The following is a 20,500-nucleotide window of genomic DNA, read 5'->3' as shown; positions in this document are numbered from 1 at the left end:
CAGTGTGATGAAGTTTTGAGGTTTGGGCCTGTAGCTAGGTGAATCATGCAGTTTGTTTGGTAGACAAATATCCTTCAAAGAGTGTGACTCTTGTGGTGCCATGGGATGGAAGAACATGACAAAAAGAATCCAGAATAGTGAAAAGTTTGGGTGCTATTGACTAGAATTATTGTTTTGTCATAAGACTTTCAGGTTATATAGCTACCCTAGAGCAATATTTTTCAAACTTTATGGAAGACCGTAGGGACATTGTTAAAATTGCAGTTACCTGAGACCCATTCCCCAGAGATTCTAATTCGATAGTTTGGGGCCAGCATTTTGACAAATACTGGACTGGAGGATGCCCATTGCTCAAAGTTTAACATTCCTGAATGGAGTTAATTAAACTTCTGTTTTTTTCAAAAGAGAACATGTCATTAAAAAATACAGAATTTGTTCACTTAGTAAATTATATAAATGTCTGACCACTATGCTGTACACCTAAAACTACTAAAACATTAAATATGAACTGTAATAAAAAAAGTTAAAAAACAAAACAAAAAAGTATAGAAACAGTAAACACACACACACACACACACACACACACACCAGAATTTGCTTTAAATACTAAATTGTCTAGATTTCTGAAGGGTCCAATTCTCCTCCCCCTCCCAATCTCTTTTGTGAAGCATGACCCTCAGACCCATTGCATACAATTGAATTCCTGCCTAAACGTTAATGATTTAACCAGGGGCTTTTAGCACTCTCTTGCAACTCTGGGCACATGACATGCCAGGCAGCAGTGTGCATGGCGGAATCATCCTTAGGTTCCTCCTCACCATGGCAACCAGTGCACACTGATCTCTGTCCGTTTCCAGGCTGACAACTCTACAGGGTCACCTGAGTCATAGCAGCAGGAGAAAGCTGCAGCTGGCTTTGGTGGTCCAAATGTGCTGGAAACAGGGCTTTCAATCTCAGGCCCCGACTTCCTCTCTGCAGTTTCTGGGTGAGAAGCTGTTTGGACTCTGGGAATTGGGAGCCTGAGAGAAACAGGGTCAGAGGGGGATTCTGGGACATGAGCGAAATTGGTGGCAGATATGTGTAAATTGGAGCTGTCAGCTGGACCAGCAGGAAATAAGAAGTATGAATCTCAGGGGAAGGGAATGAATCACAATTCACAAAGACAGCTTGAAATTTAGGCCAGGAGGTGAATTATAAGTTTTTCACTCTACGTGCAATATCAAGACACAAGGAAAACCCATCACCCTTTGCCTTTGAGTGTTTGGGGGGGGGGGGCGGGGGGAGAGGGGGGAGGTGTGGTAAAATTAGAATTAGAGGGAGAGAAGGATGGTAGTCTTGAGTTTCTCCCAACATTTTAATATAAAAAAATGTTCAAACATAGAGCAAACTTGAAAGAATTTAGAGTGAAACATACTAGTTAGATTCTACCATTAATATTTTTTAACTACTTGATCACATTTTATCCATCTGTATATCTCTCTGTTCCTCTATCAATATATCTTATTTTTTTGGATAGTTTTGATTTTAATATTCTGATTATTTTCTTCTTTCTTTCCTTCCAATCCTGGCATTTATTCCCCTCCTTTTATTTGTTCTCATTCATCTCTAGCCATCATCTTTAATGATACAGCAAAGAATGTGATGATAATAAAAATAATTACCATTTATTGAACATATACTATATGATAAGCATAGTGCTAGCCACTTTTCTTATATTATTATCTCATTATTTGTCAGAATGAGGAAGAGGTAAAATTATCCCTCTTTTAATGATAAGGAAATGGAGTCTTAGAGATGAATGGCTAAACTAGAATTCAAATCTGGTCTTACCTGACATTCTGTTCACTTTCAAACTGAATTAGTGAAAAAATTCACTAAAATCATCTCAAACCTCTTATCCAGATCATTGATGACCATTTTCCACACGTAAAGACGTCTTTAGTTCAGATCTAGTGGAAAGGCTATCTTGGCTGGGAACCCTCTGGGTAACTGCTCTTCTTTGCACAAGAGTGAAGTAGGTGACATTTCCTTCTCTTTGTCATCATTGCTGAAATTTATCGAATGTTTCTATGGACCAAACATTCCACATTTATTTAATTTTTAAGGCTAATTCTCTGGGTTAGATATGATAATCTCCATTTTAGATATTATAAGGAAGAAAACAGATCTTTTCTTCTACCCTGTTAGGTTCTGGGACTGGGGCCCACAGATTAAACTAACAAAAGAAACAGCTTATATTACATGCACAGGGGGGCTTCACAAGAAAGAAGTGAAAACCCAAAGAAGTGGTTAGATGTGGAGGCTCATATCTCATTCTAACAAAGATTGTGAAATAACAAGACAAAGGAGTGGGGTAAGTTGTAGGAAGTGAACTGTGCTTCTAGGCGCAGTAAATTGTGGGAAGGTAAATATACGGGAGAAACTAATGAAAGAAAAGGAGAAACATCCATAGTGGCCAGCCATGGGAGGCAGGTTAAATTATAATGAAGTCATATAATGGAATGCTTTGCAGCCATTTAAAAATAATGTACAAGAATATTTAACAACATGCAAAAGTGTTCATAATACATCGGAGGTGGGCGGGAAGCTGGCCTCAAAATATATCACAATGGTGTTACACACACACACACACACACACACACACACACAAGCGTGCACATTAAATGACTATACATTACAGATTATTAGCACTAGTTATATTTTTGTAATGGGGTACGGGGAAGTTTTAACTTTCTCCTTAACATTATGAATATTTTTCTACAACCAAGGATTGATTACGTTTGCAATGAAGCATCTTATAAAAGTGGTAGAGACAGAATGCCGCTGAGTGCCTTTCCCAATCCAGTTACAGCGGCTAATGCAGGGAGTCATCCCTAGAACAGGGATCTCTGCCTTGTCCTCCCAGGGCCATCCGGGCTCTGGCCAGTTGCTGCGGGAACTATCTGGATCTCTGCTCTGTTCCTCACTTCAGGGTAAATACCTAAACCCTGAATACAATTCCCCTCAAGTGCATTCCTGATATTATTGGTAAGAAGGAAGAGAGAGTATTTTAGAAATTCATGTTACTTTCAGGTCATCTAGAAGGCCAGTTTTAGATGAAATTTTGATTGAATCCTTTCTGAATACTTCAGTAACTTTTGAGAAAGAAGTTTTTTTGAGTGTCCAACTGCAGCCTCCTGTAGGCACATGGCCACTTTTGAGAATTCCAGAGTTGGTTGCTATGGAAACAATAGTCAAGTCACACTGACAGGAGAACTCCTGAGCCCCCAAGAACATCGAGTTTCCTCCTGTTTGAGAATTAGTCTTTTGTTTCACACAGGTGCTTTTAAGAACTGGCCAGCCATTCCCATAAATGGGATTACATTTTTTGTAGCTCCTAAGTAACAAAATTTTCAGCTGATGGATGCTTTTGTATCTTGCGAGCTGCTGGAGCCAAAATATTATATGATCAGAGCTCATCTCGCGTGCACGCCAGGGTTGCCCACAATACTTTCAAACTATAAACTGCTTTCTTACATTACTTGTATTTTTAAAAATTCAAGTTTCTGCACTACAGCCCTATGACGTCAAATGCTAATGTAAAGTAGATCTATTGGAGATTTAGAAAAGTCAAGTGAATTTTCTCAAAACACAGTAGAGTGGAAACGCCATTATGTCGTGTGTAGGAACAGATTAATCACCACTCTTTTCAACCAAGAATGACCTTACAGGTACTCCAGCTTCCCTGTTATTCTCTTTCAAGGTTCAGTTATCACTGACCTTCCAGTTTGTGGCCCGAAGCCAGTGATCTTGAAAATACCTTTGAAAAACAACATGTGAGTAAAGAGATTCAGCTTGATGATGATGAGAGAGAAAGGGCATTAAGGAGCAAACCCCAATGTGGGCAAGCCACACCTTCTTTACCTTCCAGTTCACATTTCCTAAACTTCAGATATTCTGAAACACCTAAGCAATGTGTGGTAAATAGAAGTTATTTTCAAGAAATAATTTTGCAAAAACTGAAAATAATCTAAATGTTCATTAAGAGTAGAATGGATACATAAATGGTGTTATATTCATACAAGGAAATAATACTCAGCAATAAAAGCAGAAAGATCTACTGGATAAAACTTGAATACACTGTGATGAATGAGAAAAGCAAGAGTCAGAAGAACATGTGCTGTATGATTGCATTTATATGAAGTTCCATCTGAACCCACCAGAGCTAATCTCCAGGGGAAAGAAAATGAATCAGGCTAAACTGGGAGGACAGGGCGAGATTGACTGGGAAAGGTGCACCCAGGAACTTTCTAAAACAGTGGTTCTCAACCTTGGCTGCACATTAGAATCACCTGGGAATCTTTTTAAAATCCTGAAATCTGGGCCTCATCCTCCGGAAATGCTGTTTCTTTGTTATGGGGAGGGGCCATAACATTAGTAACAAAGCAACAGCATTTCCGGAGGATGAGGCCCGGAAATCAGGATTTTAAAAAGATTCCCAGGTGATTCTAATGTGCAGCCAAGGTTGAGAACCACTGTTCTAAAATGAAGGAAATGCAATCCATCTCGACTGGGGTGAAGTCACACACATGGGTGTATACATTTGTCAAAAATCATCAGACTGTACACTTCAATTCTGTGTAGTTGCTGTATATAAGTTATACCTCAATGGAAAAAAGGTGTATTATATAGTCTTTCTTTGTGAGGCATGCTTCTAAGTACTTTACATGGAATTAACTTATTTAATTATCACAAAAATATGGGAGAGAAGATACGTTTATTTGCATTTTACAGATGGGGACACTGAGATAGGTAGAGAGGTTATATCAAAGGTAAAGGGGCCAGGATTTGAATACTGGTAGTTCCACTCCAGAGCCGAAATCTTAGCTGCTGAAGTAGCAACCAGCTGGTTGTTTTCCATTTCTTGAAAGAGCTTTTCCAAATGTGATAGCAGGACAATGGCTCAGATAAGCAGAAGGAATCTGGTTACGGGTAAAGACTCGTATTCATGCTGGGTGTTGGGATGTTTTTAATGATTCCATTTAGTTTCAACAAAGACAACACTACTAAATTGCAGGCTGGCCTTGCAGATAGATGATCAGGAAGGCCAGTCTCCTGAACTTTGTTTGCTAATTACTGTACAACACAGTTCATGTAGGACAAGCCAAACCCTGTGCCTGACATTACCAAGAGATGGAAGGTGAAGTGCTTCAGGCTTTGAGCTTGAAAGAAGACTCACCTGTGCTCTCTTCGGCAGCACACGTACTAAAATTGGAATGATACAGAGAAGATTAGCAAGGCCCCTGTGCAAGGATGAGATGCAAATTTGTGAAATGTTCCATACTTAAAAATAAAGACGACTCCCCATTCCAGTTTGCTAGTTATCACTTATTGTATTGTTTATTATACAGAGAAAAATTAGCGGTGACACCAAAGTGTTAACTGTGGCTGACTTATGGTAGGAATGAGATTGAAGTGGGAGGCAATTTCCAACTTCTCACTTGCATAGCATTTGCAATTTTCATGCGTGTGTAATTTTGATGAGATTTTTAAAAAGTTTTCAACAGTGATCCAATTAACTGTCTGCTTATGTGAAGGTTAGCCATTTTGCAATCTTCATTTATTCATTGAATAAACATTTACCAAATGTCTACTAGATGCCAGGTCCTAGGTACTGGAGATACACAGGAATTAGCAGTCTCGTGGTCAGACAGACATGTGCGTAAACAATCAAACAACGAGGTGGTTACTCTGCAGTTGAAGGGATTTAGATTAGACCAGGGATACTGCCCCAACTCTGCTGTTAGCCATGGGTTTGGTAGCTCTACATGTCTGGGGGCAGGGAGTAGGGGGGCTGAGGGGAGTTGAAACATTTCTGAATGATGTAGGGTTCTACAGTTCTCTTATCTAATCTATTAAAAGAGAAACATGCAAATTGACTGCACCTCTGCTATGCCCCAAGCCACGCCCACCAGCCAATCAGAACGACTATATGCAAATTAGCCCAACCAAGATGGCGGCCGGCAGCCACAGAGCTGGAGCAAGCAGGAGGGTTGGTTGCCCCGGCGATGGAGAAAGCCAAGTTTCCTGCCTGCCTTGGCTGGCTGTGGTCTCCGCTCAAGGCAACAAAGTTTCAATTATAGAAGAAAAATAAATCCCAGATACCTGCTTCCAGCCAGCCTCCACTGGGAGCTTGGGTGGCTGGGGGCCGTGGCCAGCCTGCAGACAGCCATCAGCCCCATCACCCAGGCTGGCCACACCCTCATGGGGTGAGGGTCCCCGCTGGGGGGCTTGACCAGCCTGCAAACAGCCATCAGCCCCTCACCCAGACTGGCCAGGCACCCCAGCAGGACCCCTCTCCTTAAAGGGGGTGTGGCCAGCCTGAAAATGGCCCTCAGCCCCTCACCCAGGCTAGCCAGGCACCCCAGTGCGGACCCACACTCTGATCCGGGACACCCTTCGGGGCAAACCAGCCGGCCCCCACCCATGCACCAGGCCTCTATCCTATATAATAAAAGGGTAATATGCAAATTGACCCTAACAGCAGAACGACTGGGAATGACTGGTCACTGTGACACACACTGACCACCAGGGGGCAGATGCTCAATGCAGGAGCTGCCCCCTGGTGGTCAGTGCACTCCCACAGGGGGAGCTCTGCTCAGCCAAACCAGACTGACGGCTGCCAGTACAGTGGTGGTGGTGGGAGCCTCTCCTGCCTCTCAGCAGCGCTAAGGATGTCCGACTGCAGCTTAGGCCTGCTCCCTGCTGGCAAGTGGACATCCCCCGAGGGCTCCTGGGCTGTCAGAGGGATATCTGACTGCCAGCTTAGGCCCAATCCCCCAGGGAGCAGGCCTAAGCCATCAGGTGGTCATCCCCCGAGGGGTCCCAGACTGCAAGAGGGCACAGGCCAGGCTGAGGGACCCCCCCCACGAGTGCACAAACTTTTGTGCACCAGGCTTCTAGTTTTATGAATATTACCAGAAGCATGTTTGTACATGGAAGATGTAGGGCTGATTTTACATGTTAACATGGCTTGTAAGACATACATTTTATTCCAATCCTGGTTTCTCATGGTCAAGTAGTTGCTGTCAGTTCTAGGAGGACTAAATCTTAAGGTTGTAATTTGAATGCTTTCCTCCATTGCATGGCTACTGGCTATATCCTTCTCAACATCAGTCACTGTTTTCCCATTTTGCAAAAGATATAATGGGTAAGAGGAGCTGACTTGGTGCAGACTCACTGTTTATTTTTTAGAGTCTTTTGAAATGAAAATGCCAAGGAAACCCACTAATGACCACAGTTGAAAATACTCACTGTATATCCAGGAGATAGTCATATTGCTTTGTGATATAAAGGCAAACAATTGTTATAAGCTTGTGCTGTCCTTAGACCCAGAAAAAGAATTGGTAAATGTACACTTTCCTTCCTGCTTGAGCTTACAACAAAAATTTTTTTTATAAATAAGTAACGGGTTGTAGAAAGTAGCTATTCTCAGGGCCAGGTGGTTCATTAGCACCATATGGTGTGCCTGTACCAGACATCTCTGTCTTAAATCCTATGTTCCTGCCTTTTTAAAATGTGAATGATTGCCTCCCCTTCTCCACTCCAGGACATTCAGGGGAGTTTAATCCTTCCTGGCACACTGTGTCCTTCAGTACCTTCTTTAAAAAGCCTGATTTTGTAATTGTTCTGTAATTGGAAGTCAGCTTCACTGGACAAGTGCACGGCTTAAGCCCTTCACAGTAGCCTATCAGCCTAAATAAACCACAGAAATATAAAAACAATTAGATGGGAGTTTTTGCAAAATGAATGCATGTTAGTAATCAGTGTAGTTGCAGAGACTTTGCCACGCAGGTCTAATTGCTTGGATATGCTGACTCTACCAATGGGGGTTAGGGGGAATCAAAGAAGATTCTCCGTGGTCCATGATTCCAATTTATTTTTGGCTGAGGCCCTAAGGCTTCTATAGGGTCAGAAAATTTGTTTATAACCATAGTTTCTGCACTGGGGAAAGAAATGCCATTTCTGCCCCCTTCTCCTTTTGCAAACCAATGGAAAACATTAGGAGAATAATAGGCAGTAGAAATTTCTTTATTGAAATTAGGAGACATTCATATCTGGACTTCTAATACTGTGTTTGAAAGGGCTTTCTGATTAGTGAAAACTGTATCAGTGTAAACACAGACTCAGAAATAAGGCAGTGGGCCGACAAGACAGAGTGCAGAGTTTTTCAAAATATAGGGTGCCCCAAAAAGTGTATACATATACTTTGAATAATTATAAAGCAGTGTCTATTAAAACACATTTTGTTTTCAAAATTGAGCTGTCAGGTGTTAAAGTATGTATATATTTTTGGGGGACACCCTATAGATATCACAGCTTTGGCTTAAAAAAGTTCCAGGTACCTAGGCTGACAGCCACATGTTGTCAGCACTGAGTGACCTCAGAGAACAACTGAGCAAGCACATAGGAAACACATGGACATACCATCTTAGGACACTGGGGGGCGGGGTGAAGGATAAACTGGGGGTGTGTGCAAACATCCCTTTAGCTTCTATGTCTGCTAAAGAAGAGTGAAGATGCCCTGGCTGCTTTAGCTTAATGGCTAGAGCATTGGCCTGCGGACTGGAGAGTCCTGGGTTTGATTCCGGTCAAGGTCACATGCCTGGGTTGTGAGCTCGGTCCCTAGTAGGGTTGGGCAGGAGGCAGCCAATCAATGATTCTCTCTCATCATTGATGTTTCTATCTCTCTCTGTTTCTCCCTTCCTCTCTGAAATCAATAAAAATATATTTAAAAAGAAAGAGTATAGACTTTACCATGCACCAAAAACCTCCATTAAGAGGTTTCACTGGGAGCATGTAGTTTGCTATCTCATTTATGTAGAATTGTACACACACACACACACACACACACACACACACACAGTGGTAGGAAGGGAAGGATAGAGCTAGAACTATACATAATGACTTATAGGAGGTAGAGGAAGATGGCGGCATAGGTAAACACCGGAGACTGCCGCCGTGGACAACCACTTCAAAAATACAACTAAAAGTCGGAGCGGACATCAACCAGAACCACGGGAAGGCTGGCTGAGGAGAGTCTCTTCAACTAGAAGCAAAAACAACAGCATTCCGATGCTCAGCGGAGGCGCAGTGTGGAAAATTTAAAGGTACGGCGGTGCGGTGGTGAGGGTGCGCACGCAAAGCGGGCTGGCAGCTGAGGGCGCGATTGTCGTTTTCAATCAGGAGTGAGTCTCAGACTCTGGGCTACAGATCCAGGCGAGTCTCTAGGGACCCAGACTCAAACGGGAGAAGCGGGACTGTCTGGCTATGGCCCCTCCGAGGTTTGCAGCGATTGCTGGGACAGAGAGGCAGAGCCCCTGGGGACGGACTGAGAGCGGCCATAGCTGCTCCCTCCCCCCGCCCTGTTGAGCCCGCCCCGCCCAAACCCTGCGCACAGCCATTTGCCTATCGCCTCAGGCAAGGGCTGGACTAGCGCCTCCCCTGAGGACTGAAGTTTTCCCACAGCTGATTTCCACCACCAGTCGGCCTGGTGGTCAAATCCCTCTAGTGTTAACTACAACAATTAAGGCTTGGCTAGAACAAGACTGCGCACAGAGACCACAAGGGGGTGCACCAAGAAAGCATAAAAGATGCGGAGACAAAAAAACATGACAGAAATGGAGGATATGGAGCTAAGAATCGCAATTTTGAGGGCTTGCCATAAATTTGTGCAGAGCCTCACGAAAACTAATGAGACCCTCGATGCTACGATAAAGAAATTAGAAAGTAAGCATACACGGACTGAAATAAAGAATATTATACCCAATTGCAGACCAGAGGAGCACAAGAATCAAACCAAAGATTCGACAAAAAACACCCAACTGGAAAAGCAAAATGAAAAAAGAATCCGAAAGTGTGAAGATAGTGTAAGGAGCCTCTGGGACAGCTTTAAGTGGACTAATATCAGAGTCATTGGAGTGCCAGAAGATGAGAGACAGCAAGATATTAAAAACCTATTTCAAGAAATAATGGCAGAAAACTTCCCCCACCTGGTGAAAGAAATGGACTTACAGGTCCAAGAAGCGCAGAGAACCCCAAACAAAAGGAATCCAAAGAGGACCACACCAAGACACATCATCATTAAAATGCCAAGAGCAAAAGACAAAGAGAAAATCTTAAAAGCAGCAAGAGAAAGAGGCTCAATTACCTACAAGGGAATACCCATACGACTGTCAGCTGATTTCTCAACAGAAACTTTGCAGGCCAGAAGGGAATGGCAAGAAATATTCAAAGTGCTGAATACCAAGAACCTACAACCAAGATTACTTTATCCAGCAAAGCTATCATTCAGAATTGAAGGTCAGATAAAGAGCTTCACAGATAAGGAAAAACTAAAGGAGTTCATCACCGCCAAACCAGTATTATATGAAATGCTGAAAGGTATCCTTTAAGAAGAGGAAGAAGAAGAAAAAGGTAAAGATACAAATTATGAACAACAAATATGCATCTATCAACAAATGAATCTAAGAATCAAGTGAATAAATAACCTGATGTACAGAATGAACTGGTGACTATAATGAATCAGGGACATAGAAAGGGAATGGACTGACTATTCTTGGGGGAAAAGGGGTGTGGGAGATGCGGGAAGTGACTGGACAAAAATCATGCACCTATGGATGAACTCAGTGGGTGGGGAGTGAGGGCTGAGGGTGGGGTGGGAGCTGGAAGGAGGGGAGTTATGGGGGGAAAAAAGAGGAACAAATGTAATAATCTGAACAATAAAGATTTTAAAAAAAATGACTTATAGGAATTTGCAAGGTTATATTACCAAGTGAAAAGAAGTTGAAGGTGATATGTAAATTGACACATTCTATTTGTATAGAACCAACGTTCTTATACGTTTGGAGAAAGGTGCATATGGAGGTCAATTAACAATATTAGTCTCAGGGGTATGGTACTGGAAAGAGCTGGAGTCAACAGGGTGAGGAGAAAGGTGTTTGTGTATTCAGATAGTCCCAAACTCATGATTTTTTACCTTTATAATGGTGTGAAAGCAACTTACATTCAGTAGAAACTGTCCTGCAAATTTTGAATTTTGACCTTTTCCTGAGCTAGTAATATATGTTAAGATATTCTCTCTTGATGCTGGGCAGTGATAGTGAACCACAGCTCCTGGTCAGTCACACAATCTCAAGGGTAAACAACTGATACTCTACAGTGTACTGTGTTGCTAGCATTTTTAGATACTGTGTTTTGTATTTTTCCATCCTATCACGTCTACAAAATACCCGTCTGTGTCTTCTAGTTCTGGTGAGAAGAGGAAGGCAATTACTCTTGAGATGAAACTCAAGATGATTGTCCAACTGTAGGCTAATGTAGGTGTTCTAAGAACATTTATGGTAGGCTAGGCTAAGTTATGATGTTTAGGTTAGGTGTATTAAATGGATTTTTGACTTACATTTTCAACTTCTAATGAGTTTATTGGGATGTAACATCATCATTTAAAAATTATATAATTTTAAAATTGGTATTACTTTTTATAATTTGAAAAAGAAAAATGCTTAACAAAAAACAGGGCAGTAATTGTTTTCCTTGAAATAATAATTTTAAAAAAGAGCTCAGAGAAGAGCTAAGAGCTACAAACATCCAAGGAATAGTAATGGTAACAGACATAATTTGAAAAGTAGTTGGTCAGAGAGACACTAGAAACATCAAAGAGATTCTTTAAAATAAAGCAGAATATAAAAAAATGCAAAGAGTTAAAAAGGGAGAGAAAAATAATAGCCATAGCAGACAAAGAGAACCAATATATGAATAATTGGCCTCCATGATACACTATGCCAAAGCCTTTTATGAAGGCTGACACCAGAACATAAGAACAGAGGGGGGGAAAAAAACAGAAAAAAAGAAGAAGAAAACAGAGGGAAAAGACATATAAATATGTTTCCATAAAATAAAGCCTATATACCAAAAGGGCACATTCAGTTCCAAAAAAATTTTGATACAAATGATTAGTAACTAGAAATATCCTGGTATATTATGCTTCTGACATAAAGAGTTCTTTGGGTATTTAGCTTGCTTCTTCACCACCACCACCAACACCAGCACAAAAGAAAATCAACTCTTTACACATAGATTTAAAAAAATTACTCTTGTACATTAACAAAAAGAAAAATATAAATAAATTACTTAAGGTATTTCAAAACCTTTTTTACATTCATTTTTCTGTGAGTCCACACCTTAGTGTTTGTGTTTTCTCATTCAAAATGGTCTTTACGGTATGAAGAGCACTTGTGATGGCCCGGCTGGTGTGGCTCAGTGGTTGAGCATTGACCCAGGAACCAAGAGGTCACAGTTTGATTCCCAGCCAGGACATATGCTGGGTTTCCCTCCTGTTCTTCTTTCGAATTAAAGCTGATTCCATGATGGACGTATCAATCTGTGGAGAATAGCTTTTTTTTCTCTCTCCAAAGTAGAAAATTCAGCACCTGTACTTAGAGTTCTGTTGGAGAAGTAACTGAACTCAGAATGCATCAGGGATCCAACTGCAGTTCAGTGATGATGGATTCAACAATTGGCAGCAGTTCTTCAGAGAATACAGGCTGTGGTTTCCTCCTGGGATGACCTTGCCGGGACCGTTGACAACAGTGCTAGTGGAAAGTGGAATGAAACAGTTAGTTGAGCCTTAGAAAACAGAAACAGTAGATGAGCAGAAGATGACACATCAGAAAAAAGCATAGGGGAGGAAGCTGATTTCCTCCCTCACATTCTGGTTAGGGTAGGTTAAAGACAGAGTCCCTGGAGAATTAGTTTTGACTCTCAAATCCTATTTGGCCTCAAAGATTTTCCCTATTTCCTCCAGAATAAACAAAGGGAGAATCAAATCAATCCTTATAGAACACTTACATATGAAGAAGGGCAGATGGGTGGGGATAATTGTTTTGTAAACAGAAACTGTACAGGACGGGGGTAGCTGGCATGGGCCACTGGTGGCCCCTCATTCACTGTAGTTCATCACCACGTTGTCAGGATAACCTGTGCTGCATGACCTCCTTCAAAGGGAGGCAGTACCTAGTAATGAAACTAGGATACTAGTTAAGGGCATGGGTTCTGTGGCAGAAAGACCTAATTTTTCTTAGGTCTTTCTGTCTTGATTGTGCATGAACTCATTTTTCTTAGGCAAGTGACATGCCTCTCCAAGCCTGATTTCATCCAATGCGTACCCAAGCAAGAGTGCCTAACTTAAACAGTGGTTTCGAAGTTCAAGTGAACTAATTCAGACACAGGGCCTAATACACAACTGGGGGCGTATAAAATGCTTGAGTAGCACTGTTTAGTATTATGATTCCTAGCCTTAGCTGAGAAAAGTCAAAGCGAAAGGGGGTTAGAATTGTCACACACATTCTTATATTTAAATAAAGTTAAGAGTTATGAAGATATAAAAATAAGTGAGTGGAGTCTATAAGGGATATAAAGTAGTAATAATCAAGAATACAATACCTGCTCAATAGAGTCTGGCAACAAGATACCACATAGGTTGTGTTTCTAGGTAAACTGTAGTTGAAGACTTTCTCTAAAATGTGGTGACAGTTGACATCTACAGGCGTGCCGGTGAGAATGCCTGGAAGCGGAAGAGATGCCATTCAGTGTATTCATTAACAAAGCCTCTGAACTCTCCTTCGGGTCTTAGCTTCTCCATTGTGCCCCACACATTTCACTTTACAACATGCTTACAGGCAGCTCTGCCTCTCAACTTTCTGCAGCAGCACCTGCTGCATATGCAGGTTGGAAGCTCTGTCCCCCTGAAAGCTGCCATCCTATGGGCACAGAGAGACAGGACACAGAGGACAGGACGTGGTACCTGCGACACAGGCTGTCATGAAGCAGGCTGTGGTCCCTGAAATCAGAGCTCTCATTGCCCCTGAGATGATGTCATCCTTTCTGGAAGGAGCCATGGATGCTGGGAAACAGAAGCAAGAATTAGAGATTATTGTCGAGACTATTGAGTAGAATTCCAAATTCCCAGCCTTTGAGAATTGTTCTGGGGTGGGGTCTCAGGTCAGCTAACTTAAAAAACAAAAAAACAAAACAAAACAGAAAACTGAGCTGGAAAATTCAAGATTCAAGAACTTAGTGATGAGTTCCACAACCAGAGTTCTCTGGTGTGTGAAGAAGGGACTAAGTTTGTCCACACAAAGAAACAAGTCCTCAGTTTCATCCAGAAGGCTCCTGGTATGTTGGGGGCATGGCAAGGCAATTGCATTGCAAGGATGCATTCCAATTATTTGCAATCCATTCATCATTATCATTTACTTCTATGCCCATGAGAGAAATCACAATTTAATCATAGCATTTTCCCACTGAACTTCCACTGAACCCTTGCATCCTTCTCCAGGTGGCCATTATAAATCTCTGGGAACTGGCATGCAAAGTGAAACCTATGTGTCATCCTCAGGTGGAAAAGAACCTGTCCATTGGAGCAAATTCTTGCTCAAGTTAGCTTGGGTATACACAGCAAAACTGCACTGCAGAGCAGGGATAAAAAATAGACTTCAAAAGATTTACTGCTTTTCAGGGCTTTTTTTTTTTTCTAACACGAATCATGTCACAGAGCAAAATGGAGAGCTGAAGCATTTTTACATCACATCTATTGTTGAATAATATTCTTTCCACTTACTGAGTGCGCCAATTGCTATTCCTAGGGAACTGATATTGGCAAAGCCACAGAGAGCATAAGTGGCAATGGTCTCCGAACGAATCTGTAAATAAGCATAAACACACAAGTGTATATAAGGTGTGACCCAGCTTATAAATATGACATCCTAACCAGGTTTCCTAGTGTGACTATGGAAACAGTATTGACAACTAAATGTGCAATGCATGGTGTCTAACACTTGTTGGGGGCATGACACTCTTTTTCCATCTCCCCTTGAATTTTGAGGAAGGGAAAAGAGACTATGTGGATTCAGAGACTCTATAAAAGACTTGCGATTTGCCCAGGCTGGTGTGGCTCAGTTGGTTGAGCATCATCCCATGCACTGAAAGGTAGCCAGTTCGATTCCAGGTCAGGGCACATACCCAGGTTGTGGGTTTGATCCTTGGTCGGGGTGTGTATGGGAGGCAACCGATCAATGTTTCTCTCTCACATCAATATTTTCTCTCTCTAAAAATCAATAAAAAAGAGATTTTAAAAAGTTGTTTAAGAAAAAAAAAATTGAGGTTGGTGGTCTTGGCCTCTACAAATTGCTACTGTCTGCTTACAATGATAGCTTCTAACATCAATATGACCAGGCCACCTATTATAATGTGCCAGGCACAGTACTAACTACTAAAGATACAACATTGGTCCCAGAAAATATCCACATTACATTTATTTGACAAAGGACTTATTCAGAATGTATAAAGAACTGTTATAACTCATTAGTAAGAAGACAAGCACCCAATTAAAAAAAACAGATAGATTTCACAAAAGACATATGAATGGCCAATAAGCACATGAGCAGATGCTCATCCTTACTCACCAGGAAATGCAAATTAAAACAATGAGATACCACTGAGTCTACTGAAATGGCTAAAAAGGTGGACAATAGCAAATGTTGGCAAAGATGTGGAGCAGTTGGAGCTCTTGTACATCATTGGTGGGAGCGTAAGCGGACATAGCCTGTTTGTAAAACACAAATGTACTCGGTAGTTTCTTATCAAGTTAACGTAATATTGCTGTGTCACCAGAAATCCCACTCCTAGGAATTTCCCCAGGAGAAGTAAGTATGTATGTCCACAAGAAAACTGTATATGAATACCTGTAGTAGCTTTATTCATAACAGCCCCAAGCTGGAAATAACTCAAATGCCTTTCAACAGGCAGATGGACAAACAAATTGTGGCTATCCATAAAATAGAATACTACTCTGCAATGAAAAGGAAAATAACTAATATATGCAACAACATGAATGCTAAGTGAATCCATTTATATGAAATTCTAAAATAAGCAAAAGTAATCGATGGTGAAAGAAAGGTCCTTGCTGCCCGGGGCTGGGGAGGAGAGTTGTTGACTACAGCGGGACGTGGGACACTTGCTAGGTGTGATGGAAATGTTCTATATCTTGCTTGTGGTCATGGTTACACAGGGGACACATTTGTCAAAACTCATGTATACCCAAAACGGGCCTTTTGGTATGTAAACTATATTTCAGTAAAAAGAATGTGTTAAAAATGAATTCTACTAGGCAAGAGGAAGCTCAGAGATACCTCAGGAGTTCCTCTCAGTATGGGTGTGGTGTGTGCTTGCTTTCCTTTCTTTGTTCCTCAGCTCTGAACATCCCACGGGAATATTAGGTGCCTGCTTAGAAGAGGGAGAGTGAACAGTCCTTCTCACAGAGCAGTGAGATGATGGAAGGTGAATTTGTAAAACCATGAACATGGTCCTCTGCCTCTATTCTGATAGTCAAGAGGTGTTGCTCTGGCCAGATAATTCTTTCTCAGACTGAGGGACCTACTGTAGGAAGGAGGCTCAGAGATTCAGTGGACTTTGTTGTTCACCAGAGGTATACCCCATCTGGTAAAGGCACCCCCCACAAGGAGGCAATAATTTTCTTTTCCAAAATCCTGAAAAATCTATGATTTGGTTCAAAGAACAAACAAGGTCAATGCTACATTCAAAGTGGTGGTGCCTTTTCCCCCCTTTTCACTCACTAGATTTTTAAAAATATGTATGTTTTCATTGATTTTAGAGAGAAAGAGAGAAACATCAATCAGTTGTCTCCTGCATACACCCCAACTGCAGGATTGAGCCTGCAACGCAGGCCTGTCTTCTGACTGGGAATTGAACCAGCGACCTTTTGGTGCATGGGATGATGCTCAAACAACTGAGCAACACTGGCCAGGGCACTAACTGGAATTTTTAAAAATATATATTTATTGATTTTTTACAGAGAGGAAGGGAGAGGGATAGAGAGTTAGAAACATCGATGAGAGAGAAACATTGATCAGCTGCCTCCTGCACACCACCTACTGGGGATGTGCCCGCAACCCAGGTACATGCCCTTGACTGGAATCAAACCCGGGACCCTTCAGTCCGCAGGCTGACGCTCTATCCACTGAGTTAAAATGGTCAGGGCAACTGGAATTTTTAAAAGCTCACATTTAAGATTCAAGTGGTCATGGCAATTTTTGTTGATTATAAGGCCCCTCTTCTTGTTCCTGGTTTCTGAGAACTCCTTTGTTGGTTGTCAATCAGTGTGCTTATAGCAGGCAGGAAAAAATATTTCAAGTATTCGAGCAGTCCAATGTTTCTGGACAAGCTCATCCGCATCCCCTGCTTCCTCTAGTGCTTTTCATTTAGTTCAGTCTTAAAAAACAGGCCAGCCTATTAAGAGGCCATAGGGAGGGAAATGGCATAAAGGACCGAGACTCCTCTTTCCCCCTTCTGGGGAGTTATGGGAACGGGGTACACAGCTGTGGCCATGGAGGGTTGTATAATAAGAGGAAAAGGAGGCTGGGATGATTGCATTTTGCCTTTTCCCATAAATGTTCAAGATTACATGATGGAATGGGCTGCATGTACTAGGAAATTAATAATAGATCCTACGGCTCTCCTTGCAAAGATGCCATATGTACAAGGACATTCATTGCAGCATTACCTCCAACAGCAAAAAATTGGTAATATTGTTCATCAGCAAGGGACTGGTTACAATAAATTGCAATGTGCCCGTACAATAGAATACCATGACACAGACAACGATATGGAAAGGCATCTGAAATATGTCATTACGTGTGATGAGCAAGGCTAAGAACAGAGAGCCTAATACAGTACAGGGAGAGGGGCTGGGGGCAGAGAATAGGGAGAATGACTTACTTTTCCCTCTACATCATTTTGTACCCTTTGAATTCTGTACCACAGTTTGTATTACATGTAAGCAAACATGCAAGACATTATGGTTAAGAAAGAGAACATTATTGAGAAATAGCTCATTCTGTGTATGTTGGTGCTGCATACATGTTCTGATCTCTTAAACGGAGATCAGCAGTGGCCATACTTCAATGGATTACATTGGGTTTTTGCCTCTTGCATCCAGATCTCACACTCCAGCTACAGTTACAGGGTACCTTTCCTAGGAGATTGTTGTCCCTCCCCTGAAACACACACTTCTTGGTTAGTAAACAAGAACTTGCAGGGACTCATCCCATTTTGTTGATTGGAAATAAGATCTGGAAAATAAAAAAAGGGCTTTTCCCATCACGACTCAACATTAGTAGAAGACAGTGAGCTCATTATTTCCAAATGTCCTTTGTGTGCCTGCCTCTGGTTGGACTCACCCCCAACCCAAATCAGCTCTATTGTTCTTTCCTCGATCCTGTTAATAACCTGTTGGCAAACCTGCTCAGCATTGCCAGAACTGTGAGCTTGCTGTGCTCATTAACAGAACCACTTTCTCCAGGCAGCTGACAGCTGGGGATGGAAAACATTTCACTTCATCTAGACCAGTGGTTCTCAACCTTGGCTGCACATTAGAATCACCTGGGAATCTTTTTAAAATCCTGATTTCTGGGCCTCATCCTCCGGAAATTCTGTTCTTTGTTATGGGGTAAGGCCACAACATTAGTAACTAAGAAACAGGATTTCTGGAGGATGAGGCCCAGAAATCAGGATTTTAAAAAGATTCCCAGGTGATTCTATTGTGCAGCCAAGGATGAGAACCACTTATCTAGACCCGTGGTTGGCAAACCGTGGCTCATGAGCCACATGCGGCTCTTTGGCCCCTTCAGTGTGACCATGAAGTTTCAATCGCTCTGTACGTGCGTGCCTGCACGTGGTATTTTGTGCAAGAGCCACACTCAAGGGGCCACAGTTTGCCGACCACTGGTCTAGACTATTGTTTACTTTTGGCAGGGGAGAAACCTGGTTAGTGGTGGCATCTAAACAATGAGGTCACTGGACCAAGCACCACTGTGCTGCCAGTTGAAGAATGAACATTTGAGAAACAGGAGACGTACAGAGCCACTGCTCATATCAGATATGTGGGTCAAAATGCTCCCAACCATAAAATAGAAATTAGTACTCTCCTGGAGTATGCTGTTACATGTGTGTAATATGTGGGAGTAACTTTGCATGTTTGGTCTTTGGGGGGCTGGAAGAGATGGAGGTATTGTTCAGAGGTGGGTTGTCTGTCTCCATTAGAACCTTGGGCAGCATGCTTTTCCTCCCCTTTCCTTTGAAAGCCTAGGACATTAATTCCAAATGGATTGTGTCAATGAGTAATGGTCAGAAATGTTCACCATTTCCCTAAGAGCTTCCTTGTGTGACAATTCTGTCCTTCTAGAAAGTAAAAGTTGGAGACTCAACAGCAAAAATGGCCTGAATAATGGCCTCTCCTGAGTTCTCTTATCCCATCCAGGGCCAAGCAGACATCAGCATCTCCTTGAAGCCTATTGACTTCGTTCTGACATAGTTATGGGATACTTGTCTCAGAGGTTCTGATCACAGACTCTGACCTTCTCTTCTCTCATCCACTTGGAGGGTGGCAATGTGCCTAGGATGTCCAGGCACTATGTTGTGGTTTCTCAGAGTTCATAGAATTGCTTAAGCTGGAAGGAAGGGACCTTCAAGATTATTAGACTATGAGCCCCATTAGGGCTTAGGCCTCATCACTTGTTCAGTGCTGTGGCCTCAGTACCTAAGTATGTTGTACATAGAAGGTATTCAATAAGTATTTGCTGATTGATTAATTTCAGTCCCAGCTCCATAGTGCTCAAAAGTAAATGATCACAGTGATAAGGATTAGTTGTGTTTCTCTGTACACACACACACACACACACACACACACACACTCTGATTAACTCAACATAACTGAAAATTATGAGGTGCTAAGTACACAATGAGCTCCATGAGACCAGGGATTTTGGTATGTTTTGTTTTCTTGATGCATCCCAAGTGCCTGCCATGCTGTCTGACACACAGAGGCACCAGTAACTATCTGATGAATGTATGTACGTGATGAAAAGGTGCACTGAACATCAAAAGATTTACTCACCGACATATATTGCTGCACACCATTCACAAATTTGGGTCCAGCCTCTTTCCTTAAATTGATCAATTTTGAGAGATGCTCATAAGCCACAAATTCATTGAAGAATGTCTTATAACCTAAGAGTTTGGCAACCATAAAGCTGTCCTGCCAGTCCACTCCCATCATGAAGGAGAAGGGCATGAAGATGTAGGAGCATATTAGCTACAAAAACCAAAAACAGATACTTTATTAGAATGGTGATTAGCTTCTGCCTCAACCTACATACAAGATTGTTCCTGCCCCTTCTGTGTTTTTACTTGAGGCATAAAAATCCCTTCACACACCCTTGCCCATCTTTATCCATTAGGAATCAGGGTTGGAATTGGTCATTTGAAGCAATCTGGATTCTTGGGATGGCGTCAGGAGAGAATGACTGAATATTGGAGGGGAGGAGGATGTTAAGAGAGGGAAGAAAGAGTGAGAAGATGGGGGTTACACGGTAAGTGCATACAT

At 41.9% G+C, this 20,500-nt stretch overlaps 1 protein-coding gene and 1 non-coding gene across 3 annotated transcripts in view; one reads left to right on the top strand and one right to left on the bottom strand.

Moving 5' to 3' along the window:
• Nucleotides 1-5,220: 5,220 nt before the first annotated feature.
• On the top strand, nt 5,221-5,327 carry LOC139021380 (U6 spliceosomal RNA). Its single transcript, XR_011473485.1, has one exon. It is a non-coding gene; the product is annotated as a U6 spliceosomal RNA (small nuclear RNA).
• Nucleotides 5,328-10,563: 5,236 nt separating this feature from the next.
• The window catches only part of SLC28A3 (solute carrier family 28 member 3), a 54,468-nt gene continuing 44,531 nt past the window's right edge, over nt 10,564-20,500 (bottom strand). For both annotated transcript variants that reach the window (XM_070431422.1, XM_070431423.1), the window contains 5 exons: nt 20,012-20,209; nt 14,660-14,741; nt 13,844-13,942; nt 13,483-13,603; nt 10,564-12,632 (listed from right to left, as the gene is read on the bottom strand). In XM_070431422.1, coding sequence (XP_070287523.1) covers nt 12,506-12,632; nt 13,483-13,603; nt 13,844-13,942; nt 14,660-14,741; nt 20,012-20,209 — 627 coding nt within the window. In that variant the 3' untranslated portion in view covers nt 10,564-12,505. The remainder of the gene's footprint in view (nt 12,633-13,482; nt 13,604-13,843; nt 13,943-14,659; nt 14,742-20,011; nt 20,210-20,500) is intronic.

This window comes from Myotis yumanensis, unplaced genomic scaffold, assembly GCF_028538775.1.
Source record: "Myotis yumanensis isolate MYYU_CA2020_CCGP unplaced genomic scaffold, mMyoYum1.0.hap1 SCAF_12, whole genome shotgun sequence".
Classification (NCBI taxonomy): Eukaryota; Metazoa; Chordata; class Mammalia; order Chiroptera; family Vespertilionidae; genus Myotis; species Myotis yumanensis.
The sequence above is the reverse complement of the archived record's forward strand: the minus strand, read 5'-3'. Positions and strand labels throughout refer to the sequence as shown.